Source organism: Motacilla alba, chromosome 3, assembly GCF_015832195.1.
Source record: "Motacilla alba alba isolate MOTALB_02 chromosome 3, Motacilla_alba_V1.0_pri, whole genome shotgun sequence".
Taxonomy (NCBI): Eukaryota; Metazoa; Chordata; class Aves; order Passeriformes; family Motacillidae; genus Motacilla; species Motacilla alba.
In genome coordinates, this window is record NC_052018.1 from 57,898,199 (window position 1) to 57,918,473 (window position 20,275).

Genomic DNA, 20,275 nt, shown 5'->3' on the forward strand with positions numbered 1-20,275 from the left:
TTTCAGGCTGATGTAATGATATAATTTTCTATCATTTTAGTACACTTCTGATGCATGTTTTCTTTATTTTGAATTCTATTTCTCCATCCGTATCAAGGCAAGTGTATTTTCACATGTGTTATCACTCAATCTAGCAAAAATAGGACTTAAATATGTCTTAATAACTGTCTCTATTTCTGTCTCACTTGTGTCCTTAGAAGTTTAAAGGTTTCATTTGTTTACAAATGTGATGCATTCATCACTGAGGCATGTAGAGTACCAGATACTTTATCTGGGAGGTTAACTATAAAAAGGACTAATGCTAGAGACAAAAGTAAGTCTGGTGCCTGGGATTGACGTTATGTGCTCCTTGGAGACTCAGTACAGTATCCCAGTACCCCCGTGATGCACTTTGCATGTATACCTTTGTGCTTTCCAACAAATTACTTGCATGCAGTTCCTTGCCATGGGCAGTAATTAAAGAACATCAAAGATGATGTTCTTCTGTGTTGCTGTTATTTCTTCAGCTGTTGGAAATTGCTGCCTATTGTCTTTGCACTGCTGGTGTGCTGTAACAACATGTAGAATGAGATCCAGCTGCCTCCCCTAGTAGTCTTTTGCAGCTAATTGCTGAGGCACTACCTGTGTCTTGCTACTCAAATACAACAGGAGGTCTTGCTGTTTGTGTGCTGGTGCAACCTGTAATAAAACACAAGCTGCAGTCAGGCTGTGATGCTGTGTGCAGTGGTACGGGTTAACTGGCAGTACAGAAAGCCAGCAAAATTGCACTTCAGACCCTTTAGGGTTATGACAAGTATCAATCTGTGATGACTTTACTTGTTTATTATTACCTGATTCCAGGTAACTGCTGGTGCCCCCTTGAAGAAAGAATACACAGAAGAGGTAAGAGGAACTGTTATAAAACTTTAAAGAGGGTTTTGTTTAAAGGAACAAAATAATATGGTGTACAGAGCATCAGAACTTTTCCTTGCTCTGGCTGGACAGTGTGCAGCCTCAGGTTTGACAATAGGATGCTCTAATGCTGACATTCAGTGAACATCTCTAATGGGCATTGCCAACAACTAAAACCACCTCATCCTCCCTCGGCCCCTTTGTGTTACCTCTCTTAGGTGTATGGTGTGTGTGACTGCGTGATGGATTGTAATAACAAACTGAAATAACTGAAAAACAACCTTTTTGCAATAGTTTTTCCAAGGTCACTAAATTTTCAGACTGATCAATGTACAGGCATTTATAGAAGCACAAGAGCAGCGTGGTGTAGGGGTCAAGGACACTCCCTGAAATTACTGATAGCATAACCTGTTCATTAAAAAACCAAGTTTAATATGTTTATGCTTCACATTGGGGTGGGATGTCACTCTTCAAACAAAGAGTGAATTCTGCTGGTTTGTTTTCTTTGTCACTTCACTCCAGACAAGTTCTGGTCTTCTACTTGTGTGAAGCTAAGGATATGTGTTGTGTTACAGCTAAGACAAGGCCTACAAAGTGTGAGGTGAAAGAGTAAATAAGGAAATCCAGTAATGTGCTTGGGGTAGTCTGTGTATGTTTATATATGAACTCTGCATCTAACACATCTGTGTGTCAAACCCCACCCCACTACTGCAGTCTGTTTATAAACTTTGCAAACAGCAGACTAACATCCCTTTCACAATCATGGCAAGCAACCAGTCATCAGCTGCACCATCTTCCTGGGTCTCAGAAGAGAGCAGTGGGTTCAGGTACAAATTTCGGACACTGCTTAGTTACTTAAATATGTCTGATGTTTATTAATTGGAATGAGAATCAATAAGTGCCAGAATACTTTTGTCTGGAAGAATTTCACTTGCCTGCAACTGTCATGGTCAGCACTGTTTATGTTCACCTAAATGTATGGAAAATTCTTTGGCTGGAGAAGACTTTATGTATCTTACCATTTCCCTTATTTTTTTTAATGGCGCAGAACCTCCAGCTGGTAGCTGATGGCTGCTGTAATCTACAGAAACAGATTCAAATTACTCAGCTCTTTGGAGTTCCTGTTGTAGTTGCTCTAAACGTCTTCAAGTAAGTCTGTTCTGTCATTACTCTTGTTCAAATTCCTCATTTTTCTTGGTTTTTAAATTATTCAATTTGGCATGAACAAAGAAGCTATTAAAGAATTTCCTTTTTTTGTCGTGAATATAAAGATATTTAAGTTCTTAGCTTGTTCTTAATGTCCTAAAACCAACCAAAAAAAAGTATATACTATAACAGAGCTGATAATCTTCCATGTTAATTACCTATAACAATTACCAAATTTTCTTGAAACATGTAAATACATATGCTGTATATAAATACTTTATGTATATGACACAATTTCTATATGTACACCTACTTTACCACTGCTGATGGTAAAATAAGGCTAAGTTTGTAAAGTTGTAACAGAGAACCAATTAAACAAAATAATGAGACAGGACTGTTTGGTTGGCAGAACTGACTCTCCAGCTGAGGTTGATCTGGTGTGTAAGATTGCAAAGGAGTCTGGAGCATTTGATGCTGTGCCCTGCAATCACTGGTCGGCTGGTGGTAAAGGAGCAGTAAAATTAGCTCAAGCTGTGGAAAAGGCAGCCAATCAAAAAAACAGTTTCAAATATCTCTACAGCTTGAAGGTAAGATTTCTTTTCTTTCTTTTTTGTTTTTTAATGAATGCATTCTGCATCAGAGTTGGATTTAAAACAAGAAGAACATTGAGAACCTCAAAACAAAGTTATCCAAAGTACTTTGAAAGGAACTTGCCTTGATTTAAAATCATAAAAGCTGGAGATAGCAAGCCATCTGTGGCTTGTCTAATCAGGGAGCAGGATACTCACTGGTAGTGATCATTACTTAGTGCATTGAATGACACGTCTGATACTTTCATGTTTAACATAAAGCTATGTATGCAGATGGAACACTCACTGATTAATTTGAGAGACTTCTCCAAGGATCTCACAGTGACAGTATTCATCCTGTCAGTTGGATAAAATAAAAGGAGATGTAGTTGCTGTCCCACAGTCACAGGTATTGCACCAAGTTGTGGCTTCCTGAAGCATTCACCATCTGTATGAGAAGGATGTGACAGGTAGCACATTCCACTCATGCATCCCCCATGCTCATCCCAAACATCTGCCCAGCCCAGACAAGTCAATACAGAGAGGAAGAACTGCCCTGACCTGCACCCACCTACACAGCCAGCTCTCAGGTGAACACGAAGAGCACAGGTGACCTAGTCCTGTTCCTTCTCTCCAATGATCAGATTGGAGTCTGCCAGTACAATATGGTACGCACAATACATGGGGCACTGTTGCTGCTGCTGGCCCCAGGTCCTCAGTCTATGCAGGAACAGCCCCCAGGGCTTCTGTCCTGCTCCGGCTGATGGCACCAGAGTCAACAAGCCCCTGTGGTTTGCAGCTCACTACAGCTGCTGGGCACAGCCCTTTCCTCGCACTCTCTGTCCTCATAGTACAGAACAGAGAGCACACCCACACAAAAGGCAGTCAGAAACCAGAATTACTAACAATAGAGAGGTCCTCAAGCACATAGCTCAGTTAGTCAGACTACTGGCCAGACACCTTTACACACAACTGACCCATTCTTCCTCTATTCTCCCATTTTCTTTCCACGCTTACACCTTTTCAATCCACCTTGATTTCTCCCTTTTCCCATCTTTGCTCCTTCCAGTAAACAATCTTTAGACATTCCCACTATCCTCTTCAAAAATCCCATCATAAGGTTCACACAGTCCCAAAATCTGCTTTTTCATACATCCCACAGAGTCCTGTGCTATTGTAGGCAATCACTTCCTTTCATTTGCAAAGGTTTTTGATCAAAGAGTTTCCCTGTTGACCCATCTTGGTGCATTTCACACCAAGGACAATGGTCTCATCTTCCCCTTGGATTGTCGTAGGATACAGGCTCAGTGTGCTCTAATTTTCACTGATTAGGTTTTTCCAGTGATTACATTACAGAGGGTTCCTCCACCTATCATTGTTCCTCTGATCCTTGCTGGGGCTTCAGGGCTAATTTGCTTAGCCTTTAGATAACCTAACAGAGGATGGTGCGGTCCAAGTTTCAATCCTGTGTCTGCCAGAGTTAGGGACTCTTTTTCCATGCCTTACAGACTGTTATTGCAGTTGTCTGCAAGGTAACATCACAGCATTGTGAGCTGGATGTGAGCTGTCAAGAGGAGTTTGGACCCCTGGGAGCACTGGAGGTGCTGGGGTACCTCTGTGCTGGCAGAACATTTGGAGGGATGTATTGCCAAGAAGGTTATACAAATGATTTCTCAGGGCCTTCCTGGCTATCGAAATGTGGGTGGGTTTAAATCTGAACAGCTAAACAGACTTTTCTGGCTCCAAGGAAGCCCTTGTCAAGTTTCAGATCCTGTGCCCGCGCTACTTAAGTTTCTTTAGAAAATGTTCAAATGCTATTTTTTTACAATAGAACCTCTGCTTCATTCTTTTAAATGGCTGGAAGTTCCTGTTGTGATTCTTCTCTCCAGAAAAAAGTTCAGCTTGAGGTAGATATGCCTTATGGTCATCTTTAGTTCTCTCTTCTCCTTGATATGTACCCTGTATCTGTTGCACCCATTTTGGTTTTTCTTTCCACTTCCCCTGCTGTTTTACAAAATGTCAGTAATCCAGCCAACCCATATCAGTACTAACCCCTGCCCTGACAGAAAAGATGGAAATATGTTAGGAATATTTGTGCTGCAGCATGTACTTAAGGCATTTTGCCCATGCAACAATTTTACAGCTGAAAAATGGACAATGTTTAAAATGTATAAAAGGTTTGTCTCTACTGAGATGCTCTGAAAACTGAGGCTGTCATCTTATGGGGCTTGTGTAATAAAATGGGGGAAAAAAATTCTTTGAGAAATACATGTTACAGTTTTCCTCACTGGACACTTGTGTTAGAAAGATTGTGCATTAACCTTTGACAAGGCTCATACTAAAGCTCTGGTGTTACTATACACTGTGTAGCTTACAATCTGGTGGTACAAGTGAGTAAAAAGGATTGGTAGGGGTTGCCTATAAAAAAAATCAGATTGATTTCCACTTTAATGTCTTTCCCAGACACGTCGTTTTGTGCTGTGTTGCATAAGCAGCGTGATCTTGAGCACAAAGGGAATGAATCACATCTTTACATCAGATTAGTATCCCGTAACTTCACACAAGTATTGTAAGCCTCAAAAATGCATTGAAGGGATTTTATAAAAACATATAAAGATTTTTAAATACTGTAAAAAAGTACATTCAGGCCAACAAAAACAGTGAAGTGTAAAGTTCAGGCTTCTGTTTCATCCTTACTGTGCAAAGGATGGGGACTGAAGCAGCTGGAAGCAGGAGAATGAAATAGCAATGCTGCCACTTTTAGAGTATGTAGGTCAATTGGTTACTAGGCTCACAGAGAAGTGAAGGAAAGCCACCTCTCCCAAATGAGCTTGCCCTGATTTTTCTTTTGGGGGGTTGTTGTAGCAATTTTGAGGTGTGGTTTCTGCTGTTCAAAGGGGTAAAATTAAGAAATTTAAGGAAGATAAGAAGCAGTAAAATGGGATTCAGACAGATTATTTCCCCCCTCATTGTGCCTAAAGGGGATGTAAGGAAAGGACATAGTTCCATCCCTTATCTGATTGTCAGACTTGTCCAGTTACTTGAATAATATTATGTCCTGGTTGCCTCAAGTTTCACAGGATTTACTGTGGTTTTTTTTTTTTTTTCTTTTCCTGTTTTCTTTCCCTTTTGGGAGGTCAAAGAGGGGAAATACTCTGCTTAAAACCACTACCACTTCATTCATATACCTGTCTGTCTTCATGAGATTGCTCTACTGTTCCCTTTACTCCATGTCTCCATTTAATCCTGTGATGTCTATGCACCTTTTTTCCTGTTGGAAAACAACATCAGAATTTGCTTCCAGAACTGTCTATAATTAGAAAAATTTCCAACAGCACAGACCACTGTAGCTGTAACAGGTTCATTCAATATTTTGATCTTTTGTTAGAAAGCAACACTCAGGGTATTTAAAAAAAAGCTTCAAACCCTTATATGTAAAACTGGTTTATATCCTTTCTTGCTAGTTAGAACAAACTTTGCAGTAAACTATATTATTAGTGTGCAGTCAGACATGTACTTAGAGGATAGCTAGCCCATGTCAAGTGGGCTCTCTTTGTTTCATTTTTTTTTTCCAAATGCATTCATCTCTGTAGTGCTTTATGTAATTTCCAAGTTTCTCTTTGAAAACAAAAGCTTCCTTGAAGGATGTTTACAAATATGTGTAGTGTGAGAAGAACACTAGAAGAAAGTATTTTCTAGATCTGTCAAATGCTGGTTAAAAGTTGAGAATCAGATGGTTTTTTCTGAAGTATCTTTATACATTTATACAATCTTGTCCAGTGAAACCTGAGCATGTGCCGAATGAGCAATTTTAGACACTGGACACAACACAGTTGTGTGAGTTCAGGATTCAGGCTCTGTTCTGGTTCAGTATCATAGCAAGCCAGTCTGATTAGAAGACTGTGCTAATTTTATTCCTTGAAGCATCTGATTTGGTCTCTTTAAACTTGCTTAGGTGTCATTCCATGACATACTCTTCTATACTCCCACTTTTAGATGGCTTTTTGGGTTCTCTTTATTTGTTTCTCTAAGCAGGCAATATTTTTTTTATCATAGTGGCTGCTGCTTGTAGATTGACACTTTTTAGTCTTGATTATAGCAAGGATTCATTTGACATTTGGTATGAGATGAACAAATATTTGCGGGGGCTTCAAATGAGAACAGAATACCTCATATATGGTTTTGGGAGTGCATATGTGTGGCAGTCATTTCATGGATCAGGTACAAGTCATGATCTATGACAAGTAAATACTGCACCATCTCCACTGTAAAAGTGTAGGAAAAGGACAGAAACAGAGTACCCTGAAATGTTTACAGTATTAGGAATTACACAGGTCAGGAGGATTAGTTCAGGAGCAGGGATGAGTTTTCATATCATAGACTTCAGAGTTTAAAATATTATTGGCAGCAATTGGAGTAAATTCTATGGTATTGTGTGCTTTTTTGTATGGATTTTTGCCCCCTCTGCCCAATAATCTCTATTAAGTTACTGTTGAGTTGGTTTCTTGCAGAGTGTTTCTCTTCAGTGTTTGAAGGATGGGTCTGTTTAAAAGGCCTCCTGAACTCTTTGTGAAATCATCTGTGGCAGTTTATTTTAATATATATTCTTGCTACATATGGAAAATATCAAAATATCAATCCTCTTATCACTGTTGACTTCCCTTCTGGGTTCAGTTTTCTTGAAGTATGGGTCTTTAAGTTGCAGCAGAAAGCTATTACTCAAAATAAAGTTGACTGAACCATTAAAAGTAAGTTTAGATAACTAGGGGGAGGAAAGAAGAGGATGGAAACGCATCCCGTTCCCAAATTTCTCTGGCTGCAGCGCCTGTTCTTGATCAGGAGAAGGGGGGGAAGCGATATTCCTCGCTAATGCACGCCTGTTGAGTGACCTGCCTTCACTATCCTGGTCTCCTCTCTTCTGCTGTGGTGAACTCTTCCCTGGCTTAGAGCAGCCCTCCTCAGCCTGGGACAGGAAGCATAGGTCTGAAGAAGGCAGGCATTAGATTTTAAGAGATACATTGCCCCTTCCTGCAAGCAGCTGGGGTGGAGTGGCTGCTGGGGAGACAGAAGAAAGGAGGACAGGCATTTGGCATGAGGCAGGATCAGCATTTCTGACTGGTCAGTGAGTTAGCACTGTCCCCTTAAAAGAATGACATGGTGACCTGACAAAAATTATTGAAGAGCCCCAAATCACTGGATTTATGCTGCTCTGGAAAACTAAATTGAAGACTCTAAAGGTCACAAATGGGACGGAAGAGAAAGGGTTGTTCCAGCCTTCCAGATTTGTCAGATGACAACTTGTTTTGACAGTGCTATGCCTTTAGGTAATATCACGACAATGAAAATATTTCCAGGTTATACAGTGAAAGTTGATTACACAAATACTTTGGCAGAGTGCAGTGCATTGCCTGGCCAGCCTGCAGAACAAAGGAGAGCTTTCTCAGCTTGGGACCATCCACTGGGAGCCAGGTTGAGTAGTAGCACTTCTCAGAGAGGCGTTGAAGCAGTTAGCAGCCTCAGCCCTGGTATTTTTCTTCCCCTGCTGGGAGCATAATAATAGTTTGGGCAAATCTGGAGCATCTGAGTCCAGAGTTTTGTCTGTCCCTGCCTCTGTTTTGCTGTGGCACTATGGTGTGGACTGTCACTTATCTCATTCCCTCCAGTCTTTGCTTCAGCTGTCAGGACAATGGGTCACTCAGAGGGGTCTAAGGGTAGCATTGAAACAGAGAAAGCTCTGCCAGCAGCAGTTCTCTGTGCATTATTTTCTCTTCCATCCGTGGTCTCCCAAAGCAAGAATGAGCTGTGAGTAATGGAAGAGCCCCATCAGTGGAGGTGATGGCTCCTTGGTGCATGTGCTGCAAGAGGAGGAGCAGCTCAAAGAGGAAGGCACAGTCAAGAAGGGCTCATGGGGTCTGGCACAGTCAAGAAGGTCTCATGGGGCCTGTGTTTGAGGATACCAACCTCCAGGGGAATATCCCAAGGCAGAGTGTTTCTTATAGCTTGTAAACAGGAGTCTTTTCTGTTTCCTCTGCTAATCCCATGGAGTTGCTAAGCCATGAAACCCATCCATTGTGTATCTCCTGTCACACCAGCCCAGCAGACCTCTGCTCATTTGTCTAGGTAGCAAATAGCTTCTGTGCTCTCTGTACAGCACGGAGTTCAGTCATGTGTGGACCTAATGGAAAGTCCTTAGGTGTTGCTGGGGTGGGAATTAATAAAATGGTCCTTACTGAAACTTTTCCTAGCAATTGATGGTGATAATTTCTCATCCTGAAATGCAGGCTGTCCTGCCCTGCACCGTATGCTGGGCTTTAAACTATTTCCCCCCTCCCCTCCACTGCCAGTAAGACATCTAGCAATGAAGCCACATTAAAGAGGAATTCCATAGGTCTGTACCACCCACTCCTCCCACTCCCATCAAAGAGTTTTCTATGGAGTCTGAACACTTGTTTCTCTGAATTGGGTGTTCTAGGGTTGGAAGCTGTCTTTCTGCCGCTCCATGTCTTTATTTGTGGATGCAGGCTCTTGACAGCACTGTACTTTCATGTTTGTTTTAATTATTTCCCTATTCTTTGCATAGAACAATTTTCTTATGCACAGCTGGGATTTCAAAGTTGGGGAAATGGAAAATAAATCTCTAAGGCCACAGGCTTAGGTGTTGATTCACAAACTGTTTAGCTTGACTGAAAATGCTTTTCCACTAATTAAAAAAACCAACTCTTGTCCTGTGCCAGCAAAGGAAGAGGAGTGCTAAAGACTTGGAAATCCTTTTGTCAGCCACAGATCTTCTGGAACCAGAATATACAGATACTTTAATAAATGTGTTTTTATTTTATCCAAGGGAAAAGCTAGAAGTAGGAGTTCAAATGTGCAGAGTCAGCTATTGTTTTAGCACTGCACTCTGTCACCCCACACAGCACCTTTAGCCATACTCCCATCATGTTTTCATTTGGCAGCCTTCCCAAGAAGAGGAATGAGTGATGTCTGCTTACTGTTTCACTTAGCCAACCAGCGATTCTTCTTTATTGCTTTCAGTGAATGTGTAAGTTTAAAAAAAAGTGCCACTGCCTTGCATTTCAGATTATATTAAGAATTTCTGCTAAAACACAAACGGCTTAGTAACAGTAAGCCCAGACGTTCTCACTTTATAATTAAACTGTGATGTCATAATTAAAAATAGGCATTGAGACTAAAGTGAATGTTTGAGGTACTTGAAGTATTAAATGTGTAAGTTACAAGTAAATAGTGCCTTTGTATATTCTCTGGTTAAATGCATGTTTTTTTCAGCAGAATCATAGTTTTGTTGGAGTATAAAGTAGTTTTAAGTACTTACGTTGTATAACTGGGAAGGGATCCTGTCAGACAGTGCTGCACTGATGGGCATTCACTTATGGTACTCAATTTAAAATAGACCAGGGCTTCTCTTGGAAGTGGGACTTAGCTGCAACCTGATGGAATGTAGTATGGCTAGGGACTCACTGCTGTTGTCTCTGGCTTTGCAGAGATGTGTTCTGTTGGTGAGGAAGTCAGGAGGATGTTCCAAAGGAGAAGAAATTAAGGAGGAAGGGAATAGGGGTTGTTTTCAGCAGTCTCAGGGATTGGCTGTGGGGAGTTAAAAAGATTAACTCCTTTCTCCAGTAGGTGAAGAGCTTAACAAGTCAGGTGTCCAAATTAGGATGCAAAAGATGGAAATACTGAGCATAGTCTCAGACCAGATGCTTGGTTATATGAATGCTGTGTTTCACTTAATACCAACTTTTGGCAGCAAGACTGATTTCAGGAATCCCAGCTAAGGTGTGTGTCCCTGCCCCGACTTGCTTTTTCTGCTGGTACCTTTCAGTGCTCAGAACTGAACTGTTGGAGCAATTCTTCCTGCTTCACACGGGCTTTGCCTTTATGATAAGGTGGATGTGTGGACTGATATGGGTTGCAGTAGGGTTTTTTCCCTGGGGCATGTTTTAGCCTGGCTGACTGTCTCTGGTATGTGCAGCTGCACAAACAGCAATGCTGCCTCTGTTACACTGGCACATGGGTGAGTGTGAGCAGCAGAGGAAACAAGGATGTAAGGAAGATCTATTGTAGCTGGTCTGCTGTCCATGGAAATCCTTATCAAGGCCTACATGAAAAACAGATAATCTGAAGTCAGCTGTTAGAAGTGAAGGAAGAGATGAAGAGTGAAGGAAATGTGAGAAAACGTTAGCAGAAATTAAGCACTACAAAATTATGTTTTAGTGAAAACATTGCTGTAAGTAAGGGAAGAAATAAGATTTTGTAATAAGCAGCACCATTTGGCACTAATATCATGTGTTGAAAGTGAGATGGACTGGAAGTGGCAGTATGGCTGGATGATAACCCTGGTATGATTCAGTGTAGATAATCAATGCAATCCTGGCAATGAGAGGCTTTCACCTTTATCACTGTTGATTTCATGGTTTAATCATTCTCTATCAAGTAATGAAATGTACCACTACATAAATACTGTTTTTGTGAAAGCAGTTTGGCTTTAGCACTTGTTATGCTTTAGCCTAGGAGATAATCCTATTTATGGTGTGGGTGCTTGGCAGCCTCAGCAAGCGTGTGTGTTTGTGCTTGCCTCAAAAGCAGCATATGGCTTTGGTAGCTCTAAATGTGTGAGACTTCAGAAGTGAACATTCTCTCTGGCAGGAGTGGCAAGATTGTTGTTTCTGAGAGAATCCTAATGAATTGTCTGCAGATATTTGTATTGTGTGGCCCTGAAGCATCTTCTCATATTCAATGTAAATTTACCTACGTATTTTGTGACACCATTGTCTCAGGAAGCTGAAATTGAATTTGGAGCAAATTCTCCGAAGCTGCCATAATTCCTTCAGCAGTAGTACTAATAGGTAGTTACATATCTATAAAAGTCAGGTTCTGTGCAAATCCATAGTGTCTATTGTCTATCTGTCACCTAATCTTCACCTAAATGTGCTTAGTTGTGCAACAGTCACAACTTTACATAAGGGAACTGAGAAGAGGGATAGCTTTTATTGCTGATCATAAATCTTTCATGCTTTTGACACCCTGGACATTTTACAACTTTCCTTCTCACCCTAGTTCTCCAGGTGGCAGAGGTGCTGTGGAATCAAGTTGCTGTAGGTAGGGGTGCATCAACACTCCCCATTCAGATGAGACTTTTAATCCTCCTTTCCTTAAGGCTCTTTTGGTGATGGCCTGCCAATGGTTGCATCAGCACAGCTAGGGGTGCAGCACTGGAGTTTGCTCGTGGGAATGAACAACTGGTTCAGGAAATTCCTAAGGCCATTGTAAAAAATTCTCAGACAAAAGAAAAAGTGAGAGATGGTGTCCTGATTCTGGCCTGGACAGGGTTAATTTCTGCAGCAGTACAAAGGGGGCAGGCCAGAAGGATATTCTCTACAATGTCACATTATGGGAGGAGGGGAAAAGGAGTTGCTTCCTCGGAGAAGGAATTCCTGGAGAGTCTTGGTGGGGACACTTAATTGGAGAGTACCGTTCCCAAACCACAGCAGATGAGAAATTACTCTTTTTTTTTAAAGTATCTGAGATATTTGGTTTCTGCTGGCAGACATTTGACCAAAGTATATAAGGTACAAACAAGTAGTTCAGGATTTTTTTTTCTAGGTAAGTCTGATATCAGCTGGAGCAAAAATCCAGCATAAAATCCCCTAGTGATTTAGATACTTCTGCATTAAGGGTTTATCTTTTTAGCCCCCTTCTCCATGTGAATTAGCACTGTTGCTACATATGGTGGATGTCTTTGCCCATCAGTGAGACTGTTTTGATAGTGAAGTGCTGAATAATCAACAGTTTCGTTGAAAACCTAAAGTTAAACAAGTGCCTTGTAAGTCCAGGCTTCTGCTATGTAAAATGCCTCTTGAATAAGTAGAACTTCTTTTCTGTTAAAGTACCATTATGGCACTTTCAATCAAAATTAATTTTATTTCTCTTGTAAAGCACTAGGTGTTTTTTAGTTTGGAAAACATTTCTTTAATTTAAAGTGAAGTTTCCCAGCAGTATTGCTTGATAACTGAAACACAGGAAACTTTTTAGCTTGAAATGCCCTGTTACACTGTGATTCTAAATAGATAATGCCTTAAAAATCACACTAAATACTAGGAAACAGGTGGATCCTTAGCATGGTGTAGTGTACTCCTTTCCCTACTCCTGAAACTTCAGGAAGGAAGCATATCTGAGAGTGTGCATGTGCATGGGCTGTGTTAATGTCCATAGCACATCTGTGCCTTCCTGCTGGTTTCTGTCTGAATTTGGCTCAGCCAAGACTCATCTTGCCTCTGCTGAGATTAAATAGGCTCAAACTCTCCTCTGACACCATACACACATTGCCTCACCTGTTTGTGTGAGCATGCCTGGCTAGAACATGACAGGCTCAGGAAAACAGGTTTTTTTGCTATTCACACTTCCTCAATGGTGATTCTTCTGAGGTTACATTTGCAAAATTTGAGGTGTGGGTACTGACCCAAAAAGTATCTGAAATTTTGGTTAAAGAAAAAACAAACCAGGAAAAAAACCACAAAGCCATAAATCCATAGGGATATGGTTTGACTGTCCAGCTCAGACTCAGTCATGCAACACACTGCACATATCCCAGGAGAAGCAAAGTGCCACCACCACTGTCATTAAAGCATTCTCCTCTGATATTAGCCAGAGCCCTGCTGGGTTTCTTTTGGAAAATACAGCTGTGGTCATTGGAAGGGAGCTGAAGGCGCAATAGTTATACTGCTGTCCAATTAGTTTGAAATGTTTTGACACAAATGCAAGTTGAATCTAAATGTCCATCTCCATCTCAATGAATTTACTGAGGTTTAAGCTGTTAGTTTCCATCTTGGCCTGCTGACAACAGGGAATGGAATTCCTTTTGCCTTTCCATTTGCCATTTCTGTTAGTCCTTTACTGCAAGCAAACAGCACCCAAAAGGCAAATTAATAGACATGTTTTGCATTTCTCCCACTGTGTTGAAAACTGCCATGGATATGAACGTATTTAATAATCACTCTGAGACAAATTTCATCTCGTGATGGGTGTCCATGACACTAAGTATTCTATTCAGCTTGCTGCTGCCAGGAATTATACCCAGGATATTTTCAATGTGCTATCTCCAGCCCTGATTAGATTTTCTTGCACTGCTTGGATTCCTGTAAAAAGCCTGATGTTGGGAATGTGACATTATTCCACCCAATTAAGGTGCAGTAATTGTATAGTGAGCATGTTCAGAAAGTGTCTTGTGAAGCTTCTTTAAACCTGTCTTTGTAATTTCAGATCTGAGGGGGAATTTTATCTGAGCCTTAGTAGCTTTTAACTGCCTTACATTTAAGGTACTTGGAAGTCTGGAGAGGTTTTTTTCTTGTGATACCTCTGTTACTGGAGTTCTTTATTAATGTGAGCTTTAATTTTTCTAAAATTCAATCATAAATACAAAGAAAGATTGACCTGACACAAACTCTTCAATTGATGTATCTTTGCAGAAAAAGAACTATTTCCAGACAGGCATTGCAAAAATGTGGTTAACTGTGGAACTTCCTATAAATGCACCAGATAGAGTTCAGTATTCACAAATTAATTAATTTCTTGCCTTTGTTAGAATAAAATGATACACTCCTATTTTGTGTTCTGGTCCTTGTTGTATTGCTTTTTGTATTTGTATTACCAAGTCTTCTTCCCCAAGTGATTATCTCTCTAGATTTTGTTTAGCACTTATTCCATGTGTGTTGTTAATTAAATATTCTACAGGTTACTGATGAGATTTTCCCTTTAATATTGCACATATCTCTGGCCATCTATAGCCAGCACTGAGTTATCTGAACTCGTGGTAAGATCTCTCCTCCATCATCCTGTTCCTATTGAAAGAAGTCAGAGAATGGCTTGTTTAAAATAGGCCAGAGGAGTCACAATTGCTGTCTCCTGGGTCATTAAAAACAAAAGGAAAGAGAACAAGGGAATAGGAAAGAGTTGTTTACTCTAAATACACAAAAATGATGGCACAAAAAGTAAATGCCTGATCTGATCACAAAAACCTGTTTCTTGAAAACCTCTTAAGGGTTTTCTAACAGATTGAATGTGAGAGTCTGCCTCTGCCTTCAAATAGAAGCTGTGAAGACAGAACTTGTTCAGTTTGAGTTGAATAACATGATGTGAATACTCTTGGAGACTGGGATTGAACTTAGCGACTTGAGGTTTTAAAATGAATTCTAGAATGCTCTCATATTCTTTTTTATGTGTTCAAAGTGCTTTACAATATCAAAGTTACAATTAAAAATACCCATGTCAGAAAGGATAGGAGGTAAGAATAAAAATAATAAAAGAAGATCACAATCAAAGGAGCAGTGATGGGTCAGGAATTTTCTGCTACAATTCCTTGCTTCTCAGAGGAACCTTCCCTGGCTGCCTCCTACCTTGCCTTGTCCATTCATGTAGGTTATCTTTATTCTGAAATGAAACTTTTTTGTCTAGTGATCCCTGTTAACCCAGTGGAGATTGAGGTGTATCTCTTCACTCTCATAACTAGATGGCAGTAATTTTCTCCCCCCACTTCAGGTGAGCATAACCTCACATTGTCGACTCTGTAATGCACAAATTGTGCAGTTTCCAAATGATGGAGTAGCTGAAATCACAGCTGTTACTTCATCTACCTGTGGTATCATATCCATCACCACTGCTCCTTACTTGGTCTCATGCTTTAGCAAGCCTGTTTAACAGGGATGAATCTAAATGAGAGATTCAGACACCTCACTCAGCAAACAAGATCCTGGTTTCTCTTGGCCAATGTTCATCCTTTTATTGTTTCCTTGTCTCTGTAGCTTCCTATTGTTGAAAAAATAAGGATCATTGCTCAGAAGGTGTATGGGGCTCAGGATATTGAGTTGTCTCCTGCTGCGCAGTCTCAAGTTGATCGTTACACCCGGCAGGTAAGAACACCAGGGAATTGTGCAGGCAGGTACCTGCTGGATGTGAGCCTTGGGAAGCCTCAGGGTGTAACATGTTCTCAGACTGGAGTGTTAAGTCAAGCTTTGCTGAAAGGCATGAGCTTACCCATGGTAGTGAACTGTGGAGGTCAGTATGGGTTGGTTTAGATTTGGTAGAACAGAATGGTTTTTACCTTGAAAGTGATCTCCTGTGAGATATGAATGGAGTTCAAAATACTTCTGAGATTGTCCATGAAGCTGTACTTTCTATGCAGTTTGGGTTACTCTCTTAAACCTGACAACTGCATATCTGCAAAAGTTGCTGCTAGCAAATGTAACCAATTTTAGAATGAGTGTTCGTTTGTACCTGCAAAAAAGAGTTTGCAAACACAGTAAGACCTGTGCACAGCTATGCACATTGATAACAAAGGTCCCAGTATTTGTAAAACCTTTTGATTTCTTTCTGTTCCTATTACTTTCAAGGAGTTATGAATACTAGAACATGAAATACATCGCCCATCCTAAAGCATGTGGGAGCATGTTAAAGTTTGAAAAGTTTTGAGACCATGTGGGGAGTTGAATGTTTTTTGTAGTGGAATGGCTTCTGGACATAAATGTGGCTGGAGTCTTTCTGTCAGAAAATAGAAACAATATGTCCAGGAAAAATTCCTGAGTAAACTTCAACAGCTTGGTCAGACAAGCAGAAGTCCTTGGTCAGACAGGTGGACAGCCATCTTACCTAAAATGCAAACTTCCTGAGAATTAATTTGATTTTTCTATATGGAAAAGAAGGTTAGTTAGTGTACATGAAACTAAATAATCCATGCTTTTTTTTTTCCCTGCTGTAATTCTCTAATCCATTTTTTAGTCTAAGTGTTAGTATATTAGGAAATATTCTCACAATGTCACCTGAAGAGTTTTCAGCATTGGGCTGCAGAGACAATTCCCTGAAGTGCTGCCTCTCCTCCTGGCCCTGCTTGTAAAAGAATTGAACAGAAGAGTGGAAGGTGCCTGACTCAAGATTAATCAATAATTTGGAGACAAATTATGGCAGGAGGAGCTGCTGAGGCACTTTACCTGATTTTCTCCTACATTTTCAATAATTAGCACACTTACATTAGTGAAGGGGGTGCCATCACCTCATGCAGGTTTTGTCTTGTTTAAAAACAAAGGAAAACATCATGAGCACCATCTGTGTTTACCCCCAAGAAGACATTAATACCCTTAGAAAATTTTTGACTCTGAATCCTGGTCTCAAGTTGCTGTCTAACTGAGTCATTAAAGCCCAAAGGGAACTGCTGTTCAAGAGGTTTCTAGAAGATACTGGCAACAAAACAAAAACATAATGTGCCTTTACTGTTATTTTAAAAACATTTTTCTTTTATTTTCTTTGCCTTTTTTTTTCTTAGGGATTTGGAAATCTTCCCATTTGCATGGCAAAAACTCACCTATCCCTCTCCCATCAGCCTGAGAGGAAGGGTGTTCCCACTGGCTTCATTTTGCCGATTAGCGATGTGCGAGCCAGCATTGGAGCTGGATTCATCTACCCTCTGGTAGGAACGGTGAGTGCAAAGCGTTCGACTCATTAACTCCCCTTTCACCCAGCTTGACAGGGAAGTGCATTTCCTGTTTGCCTCTAAAAATAATGTGTAGAACCATGTGAGTTCTTGCTTTTGTGTAATAATCTTATCCTCAAATTTGATGTAGCTCTGCATTGATAGGAAAAGATAATCAAGAAAATGCCGTGTCTTATAGGAGCTTTCACTGTCGGGTCTGAGAGAATGGCTCTTGCTGTTGTTTTTAGGTTAGTGTAGGGTATTTAGGCACCCTAATGCTGCAGAAAAATTAATTTACTTGTCGTTGCCTTTTCTTATTCAAACTGCCACCTGTAAATAACTAGTTAGATATTATTCTAAATTTTAAATCTTTTATCCATCATTACAAACCATTTCAATGCATTTAGATTAAAGGAATTTTGTTGAGGAATAGAGTATGCTTAAAATAATTGCTTTTCAGCTGATGAGCCTGATCTGCTCCAAGTCTTTCTGAACATCACTACTGGTGCTGTAAACGTAAGTTATGGTGGGAAGGGGTAGATTTTTAACTGCAGAAGTAATAGCACATTCCTTCTCCTTTATTAGAGATTTAAACAATGAGGTGCTAAAAAGTGGCAATCATCATCCTTCCTTCCTATCCGTCCTTACAAGTACAGACTCAGATTAGGATGCTCCTGATATTTCTTCCCTTGCAGGCCTTATCGAAATAGCTGAGAAGTGAGTTGGCTCGTGCCTTTTGCCAGCCACGCACATCTTAACCCAAACAGCAGTTGAGCTGCATCTGACATCTCATAGCTAGAGTTATTACTTACATGTAGCTGATTCATGGGATGGTGCTGGAGAAGGGATGCAAAAGCCCTTGCATTTCCGGAAAGAGTACTCTCCCAATGTTATCTCATCTTCCCAGAGCACGGCCTGATTTCCTTGTGCAGCAGTACACTTAGGAAAGGTTGAAAGTTTCTAATCTATTGTTTTGAATTCCCTCTGAAACAATCAAGTGTTTGAAACGAGGAAGGAAGTACTTTCTGACCAGGAGGGTTCCTGGAGTTCAGGAAACTGTGTCACTTTAAGTCACTGGACTTGGGGATATGCTTTCCTTCTGCATGACCACATTATGCACATCCTCCAGAAGCAGAGTGCAGCTGTGTATTTAAATTGTGTAAGACCAAATTCCAGTTGCTGGTGACAGGGGTAAAATTTGTCAGAAGTTCTAGTATCTCCTTCATGGCCTGGATTCAAGTTTGCACTGCAAGTTGTGTGTCATGAAGTTATGAGAAGGAGTGCATGTGAGTAATGGGCAGCAACTAATTGAAATACATGAGGGAGCTTTTCTGTTGGATGTCAGAATGAAATATTCTTGGGTTGAGCTTTCTGAATGAGCCACACCCTGCATGCTTTGCTATAAACTAGCTGCAGTTCAGTGTCATAAATCCATAGAAACTGTCCATAGGAGCAGCATAAACCAAATAAGTTCAAGGATTACCTCTTTCTGTTACCATTTAGAAACCAAAAAATGAAGTTCTTTTGAAGGATATTTTGTATATGAGATTTCTTTTTGGAGGAGAGTATAAAAAATACATCTAAGTTAATTAGCCTGACTATGGTGAGAGGCAGTGTTAGCCATGGAACTTCTCCCATATCCTGAGCTGGGAAGGCAGTATAGCCTGTGTTATGTATTCCAAGAGAGTTTGTAGGCGAGGTATTGTATAAACATAAGATCCCCAAGAGGTAAAAATGTAAATACATGAACATCCATCATTGGTTGTTTGGAAAAATATTGCTAATGCTCAGGAATGTAATGCTCAGGAATGTGGGACAGAACACTTCTTGGAACCATCACAATTGCTACAAATCAGAATGAATGAATGAATATGAATGTATTCCTAACATCGTTAACACACTGTTCTTTCTTTAGAATTAAATTTATAGCAAGAGGTCCAACTTGCTGCCTTTCAGAGTGGAGAGTTGTGCACATCATGAAACAAACTTTCATAATATAATTGCACCACAACTTTTGAAACCACTTTTCTAATTTGTCACCTTCAGATATTTTGTGCACGTTGTTTTCAGCAACTACATCTTAGGGTTAGTGTTACTTTTTAAGTTGTGCAGGAAGAAATATTTTTGATGTCTACTTTCAAAACTGAAAGCCTTCCCTTGGCAGTTCTCTTACTAATAAAGATATCTGAAAATGTCTGCAAGAACAAAGCAAGTATAAAAGGGCATGTCCTGAAGGCTTAAAGTGGTTGCAAGTCAATGTTGTGAGTAGAGGGATTACAGAAATCCCAGTGACAGCATATGGTGAAAACATCCAGTCATGACAATGGACTAGATTTCTTTATATAGGAAAAAAAAGTAGGAGCAGCATAAAATTTTTTTCCCTTCCACTGCTTGCTGGCTAATTGTATTAATGGGGAGGTCCCTTAATACCTAAGCTGCTCAGAACCTTCTTACAGCTAAGGCTTTTCTGATTGCAGGAAAAAAAGGCTATTTTTCATTAAAGTTGTAGTGGTAATTCTGATGCTAATTAAATGTCAAACTCCATTCTCAAAGCATATTTTTTACCAGGAGAACTTCTGGTATTCTAACCTGTCAGAATTGATCAGTAAAGCAGGTTGTTAAAAGTTCTGCTCCAATGTAATTGGGAAGAGCATTACAAATAAGAGAGATAAGTACTGCTGAAAGATAATAAACTATCTGCAGTAACTAGCATTTGGTAGTTCAGCCTTGTCGCTAGCACGTGCAAAGTAATGAGATTTGTATTTATCCCAGCTCTGATACACAGTGATTTTATTTTTTTTAACTTAATATTTAGCATGTTGTCTTCATATTCTCTAAGCAGTATTTGGTTTGTGTTATGGTTGGCTCCAGTTCCCATACAGCATGGAAGACTTTCCAGGAAAAATGAGCTGAGCCTTATCAGAGGAAATCAGCAGTGAAACAAGAGGTGCATTTAATTAACACTGGCACAGCTTTTATCCAAGTTCTCTGAGACCATGACCCAGAGGGCTACATCACTCTCACAGGTGGACTGTTGACATCATTGCTTGGCTTAACAGAGTGATGGCAGGAAAGCTGCTAGAGTATATGTAGGAAACCAGTGAGGTCATTCAATAGCAATGCTTGGGTGGGGAGTTATTAGATTTTTTGTAGTTTGTGTGTTTCTCTCCACACCCACCCAAAAAGCCATAGC

The 20,275-nt window shown here is 40.2% G+C and overlaps 1 protein-coding gene across 1 annotated transcript in view; it reads left to right on the forward strand.

Annotated features, from left to right (window-relative positions):
- Nucleotides 1-20,275, forward strand: part of MTHFD1L (methylenetetrahydrofolate dehydrogenase (NADP+ dependent) 1 like) — a 147,165-nt gene that overhangs the window by 81,208 nt on the left and 45,682 nt on the right. The window contains exons 22-26 of the mRNA XM_038133603.1: nt 841-882; nt 1,940-2,040; nt 2,447-2,624; nt 15,422-15,529; nt 16,936-17,088. Of these exons, the coding sequence (XP_037989531.1) occupies nt 841-882; nt 1,940-2,040; nt 2,447-2,624; nt 15,422-15,529; nt 16,936-17,088 (582 nt within the window). The remainder of the gene's footprint in view (nt 1-840; nt 883-1,939; nt 2,041-2,446; nt 2,625-15,421; nt 15,530-16,935; nt 17,089-20,275) is intronic.